Source organism: Rhagoletis zephyria, unplaced genomic scaffold, assembly GCF_001687245.7.
Source record: "Rhagoletis zephyria isolate East Lansing unplaced genomic scaffold, Rhagoletis_zephyria_1.1 Rzeph_scaffold_02770, whole genome shotgun sequence".
NCBI lineage: Eukaryota > Metazoa > Arthropoda > Insecta > Diptera > Tephritidae > Rhagoletis > Rhagoletis zephyria.
The window spans coordinates 37,639-59,125 of record NW_016159854.1 but is presented as its reverse complement, the minus strand read 5'-3'; the positions used below and the strand labels follow the sequence as shown (position 1 = coordinate 59,125).

Sequence of the window (21,487 nt, the reverse complement as noted above, 5' to 3'; positions counted from 1 at the left end):
GGGTTAGATAGTTGCATAATTTTTAATTTAAATTGATAGTGCAAGATATTGTTCTTATCTAAGTTGTGTTATGATCACTTTCTAATGTTGTTAGTTTAATTGTTATATTGTAGTGCCGCTTGTCGCCTGGCAGGAAAATAGAGTATTTTAAAAGGTTCAATCGAAAATACCAACGCAATCTTATTTTTGCTAAAAACAAGTAGTTTCTTTCCCGCCATCTATCGGGCAAGTTTGCTTGTATCCCCTGGAGCCAATCCTCCCCAGCAAAAAGTTCGCCGCCACTAGCTAACTGCTCACCTTTTGTGTTTTTTTTTGCCGCCACCAGCATAATGTATAAGTGCATAAATTAAAACAACTTAGCTATAAAGTAACATTGGTGAGGCCCTCAGCCGCCATAGAAAATATTTTTTTTTTGATTTCGTGCTCAAGTGTTAGGACTTGCAACTTTGGTTTTAAATTCATAAGTATAAAGAAGGAAAAAAAAAATGTAATAATGTACTGCAACTATTAACTTAAGAAAAAAAATGTTTGCTTATTATATTAAATACTATAAATAGTAGTAAAAATATAGATGTTGGTAAATTCCATACGTATTGCATGGACACTGCAAAATTATATGTAGAGCTTTATGGCTGGTACTACATGCCCATCACTGTGCATAAAGTTCTCATTCACGGCAGCAAAATGGTATCTGAGGCTATATTGCCAATAGGTTTGTTTGCAATTTTTATTTTTGAAAGATTTTTTTTAAACTTTATTTAATATTAACTTTTTTTTTTTCTACAGGAATGTTATCCGAAGAAGGCAAGAAGCAATGAATAAGGAGTATAGAAACTGTAGGCTATTCCATTCTCGTAAAAATTCACGTATTTCTACGAATGAAGATGTAATGCACTATTTGCAAATATCATCAGATCCTTATATTAATTCATTTAGAATGAGAACCAAATTAAAAAAATTAGAATACCATGATGATGTTAAAAAATTATTGATTGAATGAAAAAAAAATATTGTTTTTTTTATTGCATTTCAATGGGAGGTGGGCGTATTAGTGGGCGTGTTATTGTAATTTTTGCATGAAACATTTTAAATGATATAAATTACAGTAATATCGAATTTGAAGGTTGTATTTAATATATTTTAGAAAATATGGCACTTTTTATGTTGAGGTAGTATGGGTGATGGGGTTAAAAGTGGGCCAAAGTTCAATTTTTATTTCAAATAATGTTTGTAACTATATAACATTCAAGTATACCAAAATTGAAAGTTATACCTAAAGTATTACGGACAATACGGCATTTTACAAATTTCGACTGTATGGCAGGTGGGCGTAAAAGTGGGCGAATTTTCTTAATTTTTTTTTTTTAAACTGGAATTGTCTCAAAAATAACCTGTGCAAAATTTCAGAGCTCTACAATGACTCCTTGTATTTAATGCCGGCGTTGTCTCACTGTGCGCCATCGCGAACTACAAATCGCAATCTCCGCTTTGAAATTTAAAACCGTAAAAGAAATGCGTGAAGCCATCGAAGATTATCTGGCTAATCGCAATAAAATCTGTGACGTTAAGCATAAAAGTTCGCCTACCAACGTTCAAGAACAACAATCTCAACAAGCCACAAAATCGCAAATTACGTGCTATAATTGCAAAGAGGTCGGTCATATTTCCAGAAAATGACCCAAGCCGCAGCAGCGCGCTAGGTGTGTAGATTGCAGTGAAGTCCATGGCCGAAACGAACCACAAAATTGCGGTAAACGGGGGTACGATGTTCGCCGAACTGAAGTTTCCAAATTAGACGATTATTTTACAAAATCTATCGAGGTTGGATCTAAAACTTTTAAAGCGTTTGTAGACACTGGTAGCCAGTGCAGTATGTTGCGTTCATCGATAGCTAAAATTCTGAACGCGAAGCGCGATAAATGCCAAACACAATTAAATGGCTTTGGCGGTGGTAGTTTTTTTATATGCGAGATGTGTGCGCTCAATATAAAAATAGGCGAAACACGTATGAATGCAACTTTTTATGTGGTCGGTGAAGTTCGAAATAAACGATGTACATTTAATTTTCATTAGTAAGCGTGTTGAAGTTAATAGCAAAAAGAATATCGATATTGGCCACTTAGTAAGCGATGTACAAGATCAAACCCAGCGTTCGAAACTGGGCGGTGTTCTAGAAACATTCGGTGATGTGTTTGCGGAGGGTTTGAACGGCATTGGCAAGACGAATTTAATGAAATGACAATTGAACTTAACGAATACAAAATTGTAGCGCAACCTCCTTATCGCATACCAGCGCCAAAAAAAAGCAATAGTTACGGAAATGATAAACGAACTTGAAGCAAACGATATAATTATAAAATCCTTTTCAGAATACGCAAGTCCTCTCGTGCTAGTAAAGAAGAAGGACGGTGGAAACAAAAATCTTCCCGGTTCCTAACATCGAGGAGCGTTTGTACGAAGCGAAGCAGTATACATTCTTCACGGTCTTGGACCTAAATAGCGGCAACTACCAGATACCCATCGCGGCCGCTTCTCGTAAATTTACTGCTTTTATTACCCCAGATGGGTTATATGAGTTCAAAAGTATGCCTTTTGGCCTCAAAAATGCCCCCGTAGCTTTCCAACGATTGATGGCAAAAGTCCAGAACAAGACGAGACAAGGTGACATGATATTGTACATGGATGACATTTTAGTAGGTAGTAATTCGGTCGACGAAATGACTGAGAAGTTGCGACGAGTACTCTCTGCCCTACGAGAAGCCGGACTTACCCTAAACGCGAAAAAGTGTACCTTTCTGAAAAATTCTATAACGTTCCTAGGTCATGAAATCACCCCTGATGGCATAACGCCAGGTGAGGTGAAAACTCAAGCTGTATCAGATTTTGCCGTACCCAAGAATGTAAATGATGTGCGTCGTTTCCTCGGACTTAGCGTTTACTTTCGGAAATTCGTCCCTGGCTATGCATTAATTTCCGAACCGTTGCGGAAACTGTATCGAATGAAACAATTCATTTATGTTTTAATTGTATTGAATTTATTTTACTGAGCAACTCAATGTCGCTTTGTAGGTTCTTTTACAATTGAATTCTTAGCCTAACATATTGGGGTATTTATGGGAAATAATTGCTGCATAAGCATAAATAATATTATAAATAAATTGAAGCTTAAAGTTAGTTTGTTTGACGGTTTGGCACGTGTGCCTGACAATGCGTGAGTTCTATATTCAAAATATTCAAACAACTGAAATATGAAACCCTTGTTGTTATGAATAAATTAAATAATTATAAACGTTAAGCATGGTCGACTTTCAGTTACACTACACCTCCTTTTTTAAAAGAATGCTCATACAGAGTTTATTGTATGAACATTCCTATTTAGCAAGTAATTAAATATAATAATAGTTTATAAATTTATTTAAACTTAAAAAAAATAGTTTTAATGATTATATATCTTAATTCTATTTTTATGTACAATTTGGGTTTTTCCCGTTTTCTTATCAGTTATAGTTACATTATTTTTAAAATCTATATTATTAATTTTAAATGGTCCTTTGTATTGTGGGTCCAATTTGTGCCCTGATTCGTTTTTTAGCAAAACTAAATCACCTATTTTAAAGTTATAATCTAAAACTTTTTTATCAAAATAAGATTTTTGTACTATCTTAGCTTGTTCTATCATATCCCTTGCTCTTTTATGAGATATTTCTAACCTAAATCTAATTTCCTTAGCGTAATTATCTAAATTATAAAGTGGGCTTATTTTGTCAACCTGATCAAATTGTTGAAACCCATTTGGAAGTTTTCCAAAAACTAACTCGTATGGACAATAGTCATGTACAGTTGATGGTGTTGTATTAAAGCAGTATGTAAAATACTTAAGCCACTCATCCCAATCACTTTTGTCTATCGATACATATGACCTTACATATTGGTTAAACGCTTTATGTGATTTCTCGACCGTCCCTAACGTCTGGTGGTGGTGGGCGGTTGATGTTAGTTTTTCTATATTTAAAAGTTTGCATATTTCTTCTAAAAGTGAATTTTTATATTCCGTGCCCATGTCCGATATGAACGTCTTCATAGGACCGTAGACGAGAATAAAATTATCAAAAATTGCCTTAGCTATAGTTTTTGCATTTTTATCTTTAGTTGGTATTGTCACTAAATATTTAGTCATGTCGCATATTATCGTGACTGCGTATGCATTTCCATTTTCTGACAATGGTAGCGGGCCGATTGTGTCAACGAATATTGTATCAAATGCCTTGTTTGGTGTTGGCGTCAAAGTCATTGGACTTTTTATATGTTTTGTGACTTTGGTTATTTGACACTTATGACAATTCTTAACATATTTCGTGATTGTTTTAGTCATGTGTTTCCAGTAATAGTATCTTTTTATTTTATTCAAGGTTCTTGAAATGCCACAATGACCTCCTTCTGCCGGGTCATCATGATATCTTTTTAATATACTTTCAATTGTTTTTGCATCTTTATAATTTATTTGGGTCACCTCATTCAGTAGCGCTACTTTCATTTTAATTAATTTCTTATTGCCCATTTCTTTAAATTCATTTATAGAGACAAATTCGAAAATTTTCTCACTAGGTGCCACTTGTAATTTGTCAATTGAATGCTTATCGGCCACATCATCGAGCCTAGAGAAAAATTGACCTAAGTCAAATTTCCCTTTAACAAACAAATCATTGATTTGTATATATGTTTTAATAGATTTACCCCGTTTGATATAGCATGTCTTAAGTGTAATCTTTAATTTATAGTATTTTCTCACGTCAGTGTTATTAATAGGTACATATATACTGGGCTTATCATATGTATTAGATTGATGCGTTTTAATTGTGTTTTGATTAAGAGAACTTTTGTTTGTCATAGATCTTGTTTGCATTTTGTATAAAGTGTTATTTTTAACATTTATATCTTTTAAATCGTCAATTGTAATGCGTGATAATGCATCCGCAACATAGTTGTCTTTTCCCCTAAGGTACTCTACCACAAAGTCATATTCTTCAAGATCAAGTCTCATTCTAGTTAGTTTTGAGCTAGGGTTTTTCATTGAAAATAGGTAAGATAGTGGCCTATGATCTGATCTTACCAGAAAATTTGTTCCGTAAATGTATGGTTTAAAATATGTTATTGCCCAATGTATGGCGGTTAATTCTTGTTCAATTGTTGACTTATTGCTTTCTCCTTTTGTGAAAGTTCTAGATGCATATGCCACCGGCAATTGTTTTCCCTCATATTCTTGTGTTAGTACAGCACCACATGCGTGTTTGCTTGCGTCAGTAGTTATACAAAATTGTTTGCTGAAATCTGGGTACTGTAACAATGTAGGACTTATCAATGCCTTTTTAAGGTGCTCGAAAGCATTATTACATTCTAGTGTCCACTGAAAAGGTACTCCTTTCTTTGACAATCTAGTGAGATGTCTTGAGTATTCAGAGAAATTTTTTATAAACCTCCTGTAGTAGTTACAGAATGCTACAAATCTTTTCGCACTATCTGCATCTGTAGGTATAGGGTAATTTTTAATTACTGAAAATTTTTTGTCGTCGGGGAGTATGCCTTTGTCAGTGCACTTATGTCCTAAATAAGTCACCTCGCGCATAAAAAATGAACATTTTTCAGGATGTAATTTTAAGTTGTGCTTGCGACATAGTTCAAAAACATCCGATAGGTTTGATAGCATGTGTTTCTCAGAGCAACCCAGGACTACCAGGTCGTCCATATAGAGAAATGCTTGTTCTGGTTTTAAACCGCTAAACGCAATTGTCATCATTCTTTGAAATGAATTAGGGGCAATTTTTAATCCGTATGGGAGTCTAGAAAACCTGTAGGATCCATTATTTGTAGAAAAGGATGTCAGGTCTCGTGAATTTGTTTCTAGTGGTATTTGATGGAATCCTGACATAAGATCCAAACAAGAAAAATATTTAGCTCGACCTAATTGGTCTAGGATGTCATCTATTCTTGGCAGTGGGAATTTATCCGCTATTAATTTTTTGTTAATCTGCCTGTAATCTATTACTAACCTCCATCTTTTTTCAATTGAATTTGGAAGTGATTTTTTCTGAACTAATAAAATAGGACTATTATATTCGGAACATGATGGCTCTATTATTCCATCTTTTAACATTTTTGAGACTTGTCTTTCAATTTCTTCTTTGTGAGTGTGTGGTATACGGTAGTTCTTAATGTATACTGGGTCTGTATCTTTTGTCCTTAACTTTTGTGTGTAAAAATTGTTTGATGTGATTGCTTCTGTTTCTAATCCAAAAATATCGCTGTACCTAGAACATAATTCCGTTAACGTTTTTTCAAATAGTTTTGGAAAATTTTTCTTTAGTGTATCTAAAATTTTATTTTTTCTTTCTGTTTTGTTTTGATCACTTGAAATTATGTTATAGTCAGTGAGATTTTCTGATTGAATTCTGTTTAGTTTTACCGTTACTGGTCTGTCATTTGTGTTAAGAATTCGTATGAATGCATTTTCAGATTTTACCAAGGTACTTGCAATGAATATACCTGTTTGTATTTCTTGATTAGGTATCAGTACTTCTTGAAAAGGAGTAGAAAGTTTCACCCTTCTTATAACTTCTGACATAGCTGGGAGTGTTATGTCATCGTTACAAGTAGTTATAATTGGTATTTCAATGTGCATTTGGAATTTTTCTGGTCTGAGGGTTAGGAAATCTTGATTCTCATTGAATTCAAGTAGACAATTGTATTTTTTCATAAAGTCCATTCCAATAATGCCATCACACGGTATTGGGAAATCGTTTTGTACTACATGAAACTCGTGTGGTATTAAGTAATTTTTAAACTTTAAATCGAAAAATGTTGTGCCTATTGAATTGATTTTTCCTTGTCCAATGCCTTGTAGTGTTGTAATGTGTTTTTTGTTTATGTGTTTAAGTGTATCTTGGTCATGTTTAATTATGGAAATGTCTGCTCCTGTGTCAACTAGTAGTGTTATGGCGGTGTTAGTGTGAGCAATTCTGACTTGTATGTAAATGCTAAAGTTAAGGTTAAGATTGTATATTTTGTAGTCCGAGTTTATCTTAGGGGAATGTCCGGGTTTTCCGAACTATTGTTGTCTGTTTGGGTCATTCTAATATTCCTTGTATTACCTCGGTAGGTATTTCTGTTTTGACCTCTATTATTATAGTTATTTCCACTATAATTGCTGTTTTGGCCATTGTGGTTTCTTTGAACATTGGTTCTATTTTGAAACCTTCTTCCAAAATTTCTATTGTTTTGGAATCTGTTGCCAAATTGTCTTTGTCGGTAGTGCAAAATGGTATTTTGTTGGCCTGTAGCTTCTGTACAACTTCCAACAAATTTGCTTATTACTTCATTCATGTCAGTAAACTGACCTGCTTCCATAATAAGTTTGACTTTTTCTAATGTGCAATTTTTAGTTATTGCCCTTACGGCTGCTTGTGTCGCATATTTACTTGCCAAATTTAAGTTTATGCCGTCATTTATATATGCATTTTCTAATGATTTTGTTAGTGTTTCTATTTCATTGCAGTAATTTGTAGCAGTTTTGCTACTTTGTCTTATATTCATAAGTTTTGCAGTCACTACTTCTACTGACTCACCTTTTACGGTGGTGCGTAGTTTGGTACTGATTTCCGCAATTGTATTTTCATTGTCAATTAAATTTCTCGAATTTCCTTTAAGTTTAGTCTTAATTAAGGAAATGGCTATTGCCTCATGTTCGCCTTTTATCGCATCAACCAGAGTTAGTGCGTCAAGGAATGAACGTAAATTTTCTGATTTGCCATCAAAATCAGGTATAAGCTTTGTTGCTGTATTTATAAATTCTACTACTGTCTGTGTCATTGTGGGAGTTTGTATAATTTCTTGTAGTGGTGTAAATGATATTTCCTCGTGTAGTGACGTTGGGATATCTATTGTAATTCCTTTTCTTGAGGCTACCGTTATGAGTTTTTCCCTAATGTCAAGAAAGAATGTTTCAGCTGCTACTTTATGACCTTGTGTAAGTCTATTATAGTTGACATTTAGAAAAACTCTAAGTTTTTCAAGTGTGCTGACTAGGTTATTGATATGTTTATTAAGTGTCTCTGTCTTTATTTCCCTGTCGTTGTTTAGGCACTTATGTGTTTTCAAAAATTCCTCTCTAATTTGTCTAGCTTTAATTAATATTTGGTTCCAGTCCATTACCTTTGGTTGAACCTTTTATTGTAACAGTGGGTAATAAATTTGTTAGACTTGGTCTAAATCATTGCTTCTACTGGCTGTATATTTTTTTTTTAAGCACCTATTGTGCATTCTATACAATTTAAAGCAAATATTTGCTGCTAAAAGGGCTACTATTACAAATAACAAGATGGTTATAACTTCCAAGTCGGGGGACGTTACGTCAACTTTGTTGATAACATTTGCAGTAGAGTCTACTGTTTTTACGTCTAATAGACCCATTTTAGGCCAAGTTTGTAGTATTTGTATTGGTATGTCCAGTTTTAAATTTTTCTAATTGTCTCCTATCATATAAGTTTTTTAAAAATTTTATGTAACTATAACCCTCTTTTTTTTTATTAATTCTTATTTTAGTAAATTTTTAATTAACATTTATTTATTTTTATTGATAAAATTTTGGCTTAATATTTAAAAAAAAAGTCATAAAAATTTTTTTTTTTTTTATTTTTTAAAAAGTAAGATTGAAAGTAACTTAAGAAATGTATTGTATATGTATATAAAAAAAAATATTTTTGCCACGAGCGAAAATTCGCTTACTGGCCCTATGAGTGCGGATTGACGCACATCAGTTTTTGTTTGCTTATAATATAATTTATATTTTTTATTATTTTTTTTTTTAATTTTGCTTTCTATTTACTAAATACTGCTCCATCAGGAATTCTACCTCTGAGATTCTACTCCATATTTTAGTTGCTGCATCCCATGGTGGTGGCGGCCTTGTATTAACTGTTCTTAGTAGGATTGCCTTCTCCCGTTTTAGTTTTTGCATGTAACCTCCTCTTCTTTTTGGCTTTTGTGCTTTTGGAATGGTAATTTCATCTGTTGTCTTTCTGCTGGTTCTTTTTCTATATTCCTCGAGAGTTATTGGTTGTGGTCCTTCCTTCATCACGCAGCTGACGGATCTTTGTGGTTGATCCACGTCAGGACAAATTAGTTTTAAGCTGATTGTCCGTCAGGCTTTTTGTTTTGATGATTGATTGATCTTTTTTTTTTTTTTGGCTGATGAAGTCAAAGTGCTTTTTAGTGCATAATTTTTAAGCACAAAATTTTAAAAATGTTGCAATTTAAGCTGCAATGATCTGTGCAGCAAAGCACTAGACTGCCACTGTGCAATTCAAGTCTAAGCACCGGTTGGCAGGATAGCTTTTTTTTGCAAATTAATTTTCGCAAAAAGCTGGCAGGATCGCTATGTATCGAATGAAACAATTCATTTATGTTTTAATTGTATTGAATTTATTTTACTGAGCAACTCAATGTCGCTTTGTAGGTTCTTTTACAATTGAATTCTTAGCCTAACATATTGGGGTATTTATGGGAAATAATTGCTGCATAAGCATAAATAATATTATAAATAAATTGAAGCTTAAAGTTAGTTTGTTTGACGGTTTGGCACGTGTGCCTGACAATGCGTGAGTTCTATATTCAAAATATTCAAACAACTGAAATATGAAACCCTTGTTGTTATGAATAAATTAAAAATTTATAAACGTTAAGCATGGTCGACTTTCAGTTACACTACAAAACTCTTGCGAAAGGGGGCCGATTTTCGATGGTTATCAGAGCAGAGCGAAACTTTTAATCAGCTCAAAGATACATTGGTGTCGAAACCTGTACTGGCTGTATATCGCGTAAATGCTGAGCACGAGGTGCACACAGATGGAAGTTTGGTTGGGTCAGCAGGTGTGTTGCTGCAGCGAGAAGGCGATGGCCTCAAGCCTGTCGCTTACTACAGTCGAGCAACATCCGCCGGCGAGAGGAAGTTTCACAGCATCGAGCTGGAAGCATTTGCCGTGGTAGAGTCACTCGAATGATTCAGGCACTACATTTACGGCAAAAGTGTCACCGTAAGGACTGATTGTAACGCGATTCAAACTGCAATGAAGAAGAAAGAACTAATCCCATGTATCGCGCGTTGGTGGCTTAAGATCCAAGATTATGACATCGACATACATCATAGACCAGGCAGAAGAATGGAGCATGTCGACGCCTAAAAAATAAGAACCAATCAGCTGATGGAGACTACGTTATTAAGGACAACATACTGTTTCGGCGAGTAGACAACAAATCGTTATGGGTCGTTCCCAGAACCCTAAGGCATCGAGTAACTCAAGACGCTCATGACCGTGCTGGGCATATGGGTGTCGAGAAGACGCTACAATGACTTCTGGATCATCTTTGGTTTCCTAGGATGCGGCTTCTTCAAAAACTATATAAAATCCTGCGTAGAATGCGCGTACTACAAGCCCAAAGGGGGAAAGAAGGAAGCCCAATACCATTTTGACGACATCGATCCAACTCCATTTAAGGCAGTGCATATAGACCACCTCGGACCGTTCCCCAAGAGCGCTAAGCGGAACGAACATCTTCTAGTCATCGTCGACGCATTCACCAAGTTCACGATCCTTCGAGCAGTTAAGAACACTTCTACTAAATGTGTGATCGAGGGATTGAACGATGTAAGCAGCTACGTAGGCATGCCGGAGCGGATCGTTACCGGCCGCGGCACTGGCTTTACATCTCGTGATTTCCAGAAGTATTGCGCTGATAACAACGTTAAGCATATTCTGGCAGCAGTACGCACACCTCGAGCCAACGGTCATGCTGGACGTACCAATCGCACTATATTATCAATGCTTTCACCCTCCACTACAAACGACAAGCGCTGGGATGAGAACATCCGCAACGTTCAGTGGTGCATCAATACTATGAAGAACTCCACTACGCTTTGTACCCCCTATGAGCTTCTCTATGGTTTTCATCCTCGTGACATCCTGAAGAACAGAATTGTATCAAGCCTACACGAGAGTAACTACTTAAACGACGAAGAACTTCGAAGCTTACGAAATACTGCAGCGTCCCGAGTAAATGACCAAAGCGCAGCCGCTAAGCTACGTTACGACGGAAAATGTGCTAAGCCCAAGTCTTTTAAAGGAGGAGACTTGGTGCTAGCGGAGAATGAACCTCCTAGCACTGGGTGCTCACGAAAACTCGAGCCACGCTATAAAGGCCCATTTATCGTCACGAAGGTTCTCGATAAAGACCGATATGTTATCGAAGACCGACCGCAATCGAAGCGTTCGCAAAAGCACTATACATCTATCTACTCTACCGACAAACTAAAACAATGGTGCGTGTTGCCACCCGATGACGAAACCAACGGTGACCGAGAGTCCTACTCCGAAACTGATGGCGCGAACGAGGTCGTTCCCATTGAGCAACTCCATTCATCCACCAATCATTTGCAACCCTGTTGCTAACTCTGTTTCCTTACTGCCACCCCTAAATTGGCGCGTCAAGCGCCAAGCAACTGTCAAAAATCCTCATGCCCATACAATTTGTATGAAGCATCCCACAATAACGCGGCGCTAACGCCGAGCAAATGGAATTTTCATTTTTGACAGGGCGTTACGTGTTGAAGTTGGATGCGGAAGACGGAAAGAAAGAGAAAGGACAAAAAAGTGAAAGAGGAAACGAGAATAAAAACGAGAGGATCTGAGAAAACGTCAAAAATTACGACGCGTTGATTTGGGGATAGCGCGCGCTGACACTCGTCGACAATGGATAACGCAACGCTTAGCGCTCCAATTTAGGGACGGCAGTTACTTGCAACTGACAATGCACGAGAGACGAAGCGAAGTTAATTCACGAGCAGTTAGTTGACAACGAACTCGCGAAGCGAAACCATCTTGAAATTCTTAAACTTTCCATATCTTTTGTAATTCATTAATTTGTATTTAATTCCTGTTGAATAAACACAAATTTTCTATATGAAATTATACCATATTTCATACATATGAAAAATATGAATTTAAAAGCAAAAAAGCTTTTGACTGCCGTAGCCGAGTAGGTATAGAAGTCAACTATAATTCCGTGTGTCGCAGGTTCAAATGCAGGCACATGGAGTATTTAATTGTTAGAAACAAATTTATTAATATACAAAATTTATACATTTCACATGAAATTTCAATTTGTCAATAGCATTTTCAATCTTGATAATTTATCAAGAAAAGGGCTTTTGATTTCTGTGCTAGAATACCAATTCTTGATAAATAATAAAAAGTTGACAAATTAGAAGGATTCTCAGTTTATCAAGTGCACGGAATCGGGCTGTTAATATTATTTTATACATGTCTAGCTAATTATACATACACATAACACCGTGCCACAGGCAATTTTACACACAAAAAAATTCTTGGCCAAATATATGCAGTAAATTTGCGGTTTCAGCTTTTCTCGCTGACGGTAGGAATTTTTAAACGGACTTTGAAAATTGAACAGTATGAGTAATTCAGAAATTGGTTTAAAAAACTTAGTGCAATGTACTTACGAAAACAGTATGAGCATCAAATTAAAGAGAAAATTGTGTAAAGAAAGAACAGATTACTTTATTTGGTGCATAAGGTATTGAAAATGTCCTTAAAAATTCTATCCTTGAATATCCTTGAAATTCTCGAATATAGTTCTTCTAACTTTATTAGTTAAAAAAAATAAAATTGATTAAAAGGGCATTTCAATACCTGTTCGTCCTTGTGAACGCAAAATATTTTAATTTTTTTAAATCCTACACCCTTTCATTTGGTACCCATTTTTATTCTACATTACACTGAATTTTTAAATAATTTTTAGAATTTATCATATCTTTGAAATTATAAAGTTCTAATAAAAAAATTCTAAAACTGAAAACGCAGTTTTACAATATTTGGCCCATAGATTATTAATAGAGGCATGCACTGCGATATTTGGCCCATAGTGTCGTGAGTATATTGATTGCTTGTTGTGCTTTGAAATTTTTTTGTTTCAAACTGTTTCAATCAAATTACAGTGCATAAAGTGAAAGTTTCAAGTGACTAAGAGTAGTGTTGATTTTTTATATATTTTTTTGCTGGTGGTGTCACGCATTTTCTTCCATACAAATTATGTTCGACAATTTGCTTATATGCAAGAAAATTCCCAGCATCATTTAAAAAAGTCCCAAAAATCAATTTATCAATATTTTTGCCTGCATGAAAGTTGCATTTTATCCTACTTTAATTTAATGGGCTATAAAACTGCGTACCTCAAATTTTTCTAAAAATGCTGAGTAAAAAGTTTGAAATTTTGGCAATTTTTTTGCATTTATAGGTAGACTTTTATAAAAAATTTTGAATATTAAATAAAGAAAATAAATATAGACTAAACTGGTTGAAATAAGGCGTTTCTTTTATTTCTGCCCCTAGTATTATGAACTTCTTTCAGCCACAAAATTTGGCATTTTTGAGATTATGCTCTAAAAATGTACACAGAGCTTTTATTTACCTTTCATCAAAATCTGGAGCAAATTCTTGTTATAATTTGTTTAAAAAAACCTAAGGTAAAGTCGCCCTTGCCCATATGATTATCATGTGCTAAGAAATAGTTTTTCGCATTTTCTGACAAACGTATTATTTAGGGTTGAGACTCTATGTTGACTTTAGTTTTTTTGCATCGAGCTTTTTTCGACATGCCTTAGGTTACTTTATCAGATATGTAAACGCTAAAGTAGGGTTAAATGCATATAAATTTAATTACAGTCTTTTGTTATGTTACTAATGAAATATTTTTCAACTTACATAAGTAATAAAGTAGATTTCAAACCCATTTATTTATTATTTATTATATTGTAGGACAGCTCCTGAAACTATATTGATGCAATTTTTTCATGTTAAGTTGTTAGAAAATAATGAATATCTAAATCCCGGGACTAATACCGTGATCCCGGGATTGTATGAATGATGTACCGAAAATCCCGGGATGGCAAAAATCAAAAAAATTAACATCCCTAGTACATATGTACCCGAACGTTCATATACAGTGTTGCCACAAAAAAATTACCAAATTCCTCAAAAACAAATGAAAAATCCTCAAAATCCAAACAAATTACTCAAAATTTTCTTATTACAGATATGAGTATTGTGTACTGCATACTATTTACAGGTACTTAGTATAAAAATTAATTACTTTCTCCAATTTAATTGGTACATTGGTTCTTGCGGTTAAAACAAAGTATCGCCGTTATTTTTTATGCCTCAGTCTGCTCCTCAAGTCAGTCCTACAGATTTTAAAACTACTAAGTATACTTTCTACTGAAGCATTAGAAAAGGGTTATATTAGTAATACAGATATATTTTTTTTTTAATTGGGAACTTATATAAACCTGAAAAATCTTTTAATTCAAAAACTTGTTTCCTATAATTTTCTGGATCAAGAATCAATATGAATATCCTTATGATCGAACAATGCGTGTTCTCTCCATTCATTACCGAGATTTTGCAAGCTCAAAATAAGTTGAAAATTTATACGTTTATACCTGTTTTCTAACCGATGTGAGAATTAAAAAACCGATTTGAAAACAAATTCGAGTCAATACACTTTTGAATTTCTGAGCGTATTGAAATTTGGTTTATGCATCCGTTTCGAATCACGGCGAAGTGGGTCAAAGCGCTTTATGTGTCGGTATAAACAAGGTAAATATAATGATGGAATGAAAAAAATTATCAATAACATTTTGAATATTTAGCAGCAAATGCAGATGTGCTTAAGAGCGAAAAACACCACAGAAGCGGCTAGAGAAACCAAGCGAAATATCCCTTTCCTTAAAGCTATTTATGTTGTGTATGGAGGTGTTTGAAGGTTTTACAATCCGTTTGAGGGAAATGTGAACAAAAATCGAAATTTTTCTAAATGGGGAAAAGGTGGTTTGAAGAATGTTTGACAAGCCGCTTGTGTGGTGTATTTCGCTCTTTATAAAATTTCGGAAAACTTTTTTTTCAAAAATTTGCAGAGCGATTTAACAACTCGGTTGTGTAAAACATGGTTGTTATCTGCAAGTATATCGAGAGAAAACTCCTCAAAAATTCCTCAACATAAAAATCATAAAAAAATACTCAAGCGCACCCGAAATTCCTCACGTTTTGAGGAATTACTCACAAAGTGGCAACACTGTTCATATATGAATATTTCCGGACCCTGACCAGAACAACACGTCTGCACAGTGTAACAGTCATGTATACGGTATATATTGCTCAGTTGGGTTTGATTTTTTCGGGATAGGATTGTCTTCAGAGTGGAGCTACGGTGTTTGTGTTGATGGAACACTTTCAAACTCATATAGGCTGCGTTTCTTTATACATTCCGGATAATCCCATTTCACAGCCGGAATAAACATAATACGTTTGAAATGTACGTCAACATATCATCAGGAACGTTCTAAAGAATAAATAAACAAAAAATTGTATTCCAAACGTTCAGAATGAATAAAGAAATGCAGCCATAAATTCGATTTATGTCGGTTCCTTCCAACAAATATTTTGTTCATACACAATCTCTTAGCTGGATCGTGATTTTCAGAGTCCACAACATCGGAACAACAAAAGGCATACATTACGTTTAACTGGACCCCACAGCTTGACTCCATCTATGCAACTTGTGCATGTAAACGAGGGTGCCCAATACACATTTTTAATCACTGAAAATTTTTAATATTCTTCGCAAAGTATTGCTGCTTCGGAGTAATCTTCCTTCGGCTAGGCATAGTCACGAATTTGCTACAAATGTAACAGACAAAATTTAGATGGTCATCATTAGGGCTCGGAATATCAAATCAAATGCATGTTTTTATTCGGCATGTTAAAATCGAAATGGTTAAGTTATCTTTACGAATCATGAAATTTTCTTTAAAATTGGATTCAATCGTTAGTGCATATTTTTGCACATTTCGCAGTAAATGCATTATTTTGCATATTTTGCAAAAAATACATGTTTTTGCATATTTATTGCGCATATTTTACAATAAATGCATGTGGTTTTTGCAGATTTTTGCTTTTTTTATTTACAACCATTTGAATTTAATGCGAAATCTCTTGCAAAAAAAAATCCATATATGTTTTTCTTAAATATTCATCTGAATGTTTTCTCGGATAGCCAAGCGGCCATTGAGGTATTCTCTTCTACTTCTGTTGGATCTCAACTAGTGGAACACTGTAGGAGAGAGCTGGCCTATATCTCTGATCAATACGAAATTACCCTAATATGGTTCCTGGAACATAGGGACATTTACGGAAACGTGGCAGCGGACGAACTGGCAAGGTGCGGCTCCGCACTGAATGTGTCCCACGCGGTGGAAATGGGCGCTTCGCTCAGGTAGATAAAAGCAACAATTACCGAAATTTATCACTCCAAAGCTAAGCAGAGGTGGAACCGTACAGGATTGTACAGGATTACCCGGCAGTTCTGGGTGTCCTACGACACTCTTAGACCAAAGCTCTCTTAGAAATGAGCAAAGAAGATACCTAATAACTTGCTGTAGTGGGCACAGGTCACTGATCCATTGGTGTAGTAGTTGCGATGACTCTGGCTCAAAAGAGGCAATCGAACAATAACTGTGCCAGTGTCCAGACTTTGCAAGGATTAGGCTAAAGACAGTCTGCAAGCCATTCCTGCAGAATGTCTTAGAGTGAAGCTGCTTCTCTGTATGACGTACTGAAATTTATTGAAGCCGCCAAATGGCTGTAGGTTGCACGAGTTGTGAAATCAAAATGGCAAACTTTCTCAACTGTCTATTTACACAAGATTGTATCTGACTGCTTGATTATAAACTAATTTTATCCATAAATATGTATTGTATTTTGAAGTGAATTGTTTTCGCTATTTCCTTGTTGAAATACATGTGTTATTGTGTTACTTATTTTTGTATCGGCAATAAAATATTAGTAAAATAATTTTGATTGCATATTTCACTTGTTTATGGCGCATATTTCTGACTTTTGAGTGCATATTATATGCGCATATCGATTAGATTTTTTAGTGCATGAGATTCCGAGCACCAGTTATCACTCATTTTCTATGATAAAAACAATAGGGTGGCGAATTATTTAAAGGGAAAATGGGATAATGACAGAATGGTCTATGGTAACTAACGGTGTAAGGGCCGTTAACTTACAAGTTTTTGATATGTTTAGTGTATTGGGAAGGCCCTTCTCTCCGGAAGATATGAAACCCCCCTAAGGAGAATCAGCGTACCTCACAGGGAGTCGTAATTGGGCACCTCGCGGACTGCGCTGGTTGGCAGGGCATACGTATGTATCTGCCCACAAGTATGTATGTAAATACGTATGTGCTATTTTAATTGTTTTGACTTTTTATGGATTCCAACGAAATTAAACGAAGCCTTGCAAGAAAGCCACAATCACACATTATCTCTTCTTAGACATTGATGCATACTCATTTATCATACATACATATGTATGTATGTATCGACATATGTTCGTAAGACATTTATTTTAAAAACGAAATATAAAAGTTCGAACAAGTCTGGCCTTAAGATAACTGATTCGGTTCAAACTTTGTTTTGCAAATTTGAGTTACCCGGAGGACGAAAGCGAACTTATCGAAGGTACGATTATTAAAATGTGAGTATTCGTATATATATTTAGATATGTATGTATGTATATATACATTAGACTGAGCCAATTTTGCACAATGTCGTTATTTTTTGAGGCAGATAGCTAAAAACGTTCGAATACCTGCAAAAACTCACCTGGCTGCCAAATTCAAATATTCGGGCCTATTCCCGTTGGCGTTGTCGTTTGAAAACGAAATAACAACGACAATTTGGCATCACCGTTGGCGTTATCGAAGTTAATCGAAATATTTTGGTTCTCTTCACCCACTGAACGTCAAGGCTTGGAATCGCTAACGAGGCTCTGTCGACCGATGCGAGGCGGTATCCCGTAGTGTGGACTGAACCAGGACTGTACGAGACGTGCATTCCCAAGGCGTTGCTAGACTTCGTAAAAAACTGCGTCCGCAACCAAGACGAACTTTAAACCAACGCTAGTCTGGAAGTTGTTCCACTCTCAGAGGTACCATCCCGTACGACATTGCGAGTGTAGACCTGCCCCCTCTTTGAGGACGAGACTTCACTAGCACTAATAAAATGTCAGATGTCATCCCTGATGACGATTTTTCGAGGCCGCGCTCGCGACAAAGGTAACGGCAAGGACCTGTGGATCAAGATCGGTTCGCAATCCCTGCCAATCCTGCGAGGCAAAGCCGCTCAAATTAGATACAGCGTTGGTCATCCTAGGGTGAACATCCCCGACGCTGAAGGTAAATCCGAAAAGCCTAAAAGTGGTGCAGATTAATCTGCATCACTGCAGGGTAGCATCGGAGGATCTGCTGCTTTCATGGGTGAGGAAGATGTTATCGTAGGCCTAATACAAAAACCCTGGCTAGCGGCGAGGTGGGTCACACGTCAATCCACTAGCGATTTCTTGCTTCTCACCCCACTGTTTAAAGGTACTGTATTCAGGCTAAGAAAAGCACTAATATTTTTTCTATTCCCCAATTTAGCGATGCGGTCATGACAGGGCCATGTGGGAGCAGAGGGGAGCGCCCAGCATCATTCTCGCATCTCCCTACATGCCATATAATGTACCCGACCCCCCGTCAATATCTTTCAGAAAACTCACCGATAAGTATGTTGGCTGGCTTTGACGCTAATGCAAACAACACGGCTTGGAACAGCTCCAACATCAACAATAGAGGTTAGTCACTTTTTAGTTAGTTATTATCCACAAAACTGACCATCTGTAATAAGGGTAATCCCACTTTCTACAATACATTAATGGAGGAGGTTATCTATATATAAATACGCCACAAGAAAATTTTGCAATCCCTTTTTTGAAGGCACCGTTCGCTCGATTTCTATGAAACACACACCGATTTAAAGGATATAACTTCCTCTAATCCAGAAATGCTAATCCCGATACATAGGGGGCGTGGCATCTGACATATAGACTAAAATGTGGAAACCACTAAATCTCTAAAACCAATTATGCTGGGGAACTGAAGCTTAGCACAGATGCATAAATTGTAAATACCCTACTTACGGTCCAAAGTTGTAGATGTTGGAAAAGGGGGAGTGGCACCGCCCATACAAACTGAAATTCTAATATCGCTTATCTCAGGAACGGCTTATGCTAACATCCTGAAATTTGGCACAGCAATTTATGATATCAATAACGTACTTATGGCGAAAAGTGGTAGATAACGGGAAAGGGGTTTGGCACCGCCCATACAAACTGAAATTCTCATATCGCTTATCTCTAGAACCACTTATGCTAACGTCCCGAAAATTGGCACAGCAACATATGTTGTCAATACCGTACTTATGGCGAAAAGTGGTAGATTTTGGAAAAGGGGGCGTGGCAACGCCCATAAAAACTGAAGATCTCATATCGCTTATCTCTGGAACCACTTATTATAAGGTAATGGAATTTTATAGACCTACATTTATACACATATAGAATCGCAAGAATCGTTCAATTGGGAACCATTTTCTCCCAGATTTTAAAATCGCATTAAATGATTGCTGTTTTGTGCAAAAGTTTTTAGAAGGATCTGTGTGTTTGTCTTCCGATAGGTGGCGCAGGGATTGAGAGCTATCCTAAAAAACCATATTTATGATCAGATTTGTTTCACTTTTAGAACACATATTAGTAACATAAAATTTGGTATAACTTGGTAGCCCAATCGTGTGTTGAAAAAAATATTGGGCTCTGGCCCAGCCTTGCTAAAAAAACCCGTCTGAAACCGCCGTTAGAGAAGGAAATATTATCTTTTGTTGTAAACCTTCAAGATACTTTCTCTACCGTTAACGATTCTGTGAAAAAAGAAAGAGTTTATGTAGATGTGCGCAATTTAGTTTTTAACCTCCAAGAGGCTCTCAGACAAATATAATGGAAAAACTTATATACAGTCTGAATTGGTATATGTTTGACTTATTAGTAAGTTATGAACATCTAATCTATACATACATATGCATATTTTTTTATAAATGAAAATCGAGGTTCCTTTTTCGGTCTATCTTCAAAAGCTACTGAAGAAATTTGGAGGAGACTTGGTTGAATTAGCATAAATCAATCCGGTATTAGCTTTCATAATTCGATTTTAAGTTTTCCTGTAAATTCGCTATAAATTATACTGGTGGACTTCAAAATAGTACTTCGCATAAAGGAGTTAGTATTGGTGACAGGTAAAATTCAAAAGTGTATGAAAAAAGATGTCGAATTTCGACAACTGGGCGATACTCGTCTATATATAAATACGCCACAAGAAAATTTGGCAATCACTTTTTTGAAGGCAGCGTTCGCTCGATCTCAATGAAAGATACACCCATTTAAAGGCCATAACTTCCTCTAATCCAGAAATGTTAATCCCGATACATAGGGGGCGTGGCATCTGACATATAGACTAAAATGTGAAAATCACTATATCTCTAAAACCAATTATGCTGGGGAACTGAAACTTAGCAAAGATGCATAGATTGTAAATACCCTACTTTCAGTGAAAAATGGTTGGTACTGGGAAAGTGGGCGTGGCACTTCCCAAACAAATTGAAATTCTCATATCGCCTATCTCTGGAACAGCTTAAGCTAACATCTTGAAATTTGACACAGCAACATATGTTGTCAATACCGTGCTTACGGCGAAAACTAGTAGCTTTTAGAAAAGGGGGCGTGGCCCTGCCCATTAGGGTGCTTTTTTTTTGCGACTATTTTTTTTTTTCGGTCCCATCGTGAAATTTTGTTGGAAATACCCAAAAAAAAATTCCCTGAAAGTTTGAGCCCTTAATATTAATTTTAAGTACTCGGCCAAGGCGTGTGAAGATTTTCCATTTAAAATACACGGGAACTTTGATTTTTTTTTTTTTAAATTTCTATAGCTCAGCGGCATTTAATGATCACCTTGTCCAAAATGGGGATTTTCTCAGCATTAAATGCTCTACAAAAGTGCCCACTGCGGCGAAGTCGTAACTCACACCGGCGAGGTAGTACGGGCTACTAAACCTGATTTTTTCATGAAATTTACGTTTTTTCGCATTTATCTCGTAAATGACAAGAGCTATAGAAAAAATGTAAATGAGAAACTTGTAGGAAATTTTATTTCCTTTTTTTTAAGTGATTTTTGATAAAAATTTAAAACTTCATAAACTTTAAATTGAAATATCTCAAGCAGTATTGAAGTTAGCGATTAAGCGCTAATGAGCTTTTTTGTAGGAAATAAAATTTCCTACAAGTTTCTCATTTACATTTTTTCTATAGCTCTTGTCATTTACGAGATAAATGCGAAAAAACGTAAATTTCATGAAAAAATCAGGTTTAGTGGCCCGTACTACCTCGCCGGTGTGAGTTACGACTTCGCCGCAGTGGGCACTTTTGTAGAGCAT

The 21,487-nt window shown here is 35.8% G+C and overlaps 1 protein-coding gene across 1 annotated transcript; it reads right to left on the bottom strand.

Annotated features, from left to right (window-relative positions):
• Positions 1-2,998: 2,998 nt before the first annotated feature.
• On the bottom strand, positions 2,999-8,563 carry LOC108367683 (uncharacterized). Its single transcript, XM_017622360.1, has 2 exons — positions 7,315-8,563; positions 2,999-4,751 (listed from the first exon to the last, which is right to left on the bottom strand). Exons 1-2 carry the CDS (start codon positions 8,200-8,202, stop codon positions 4,731-4,733), a joined length of 909 nt encoding a protein of 302 aa, XP_017477849.1. The 5' UTR covers positions 8,203-8,563; the 3' UTR covers positions 2,999-4,730.
• Positions 8,564-21,487: the final 12,924 nt, after the last annotated feature.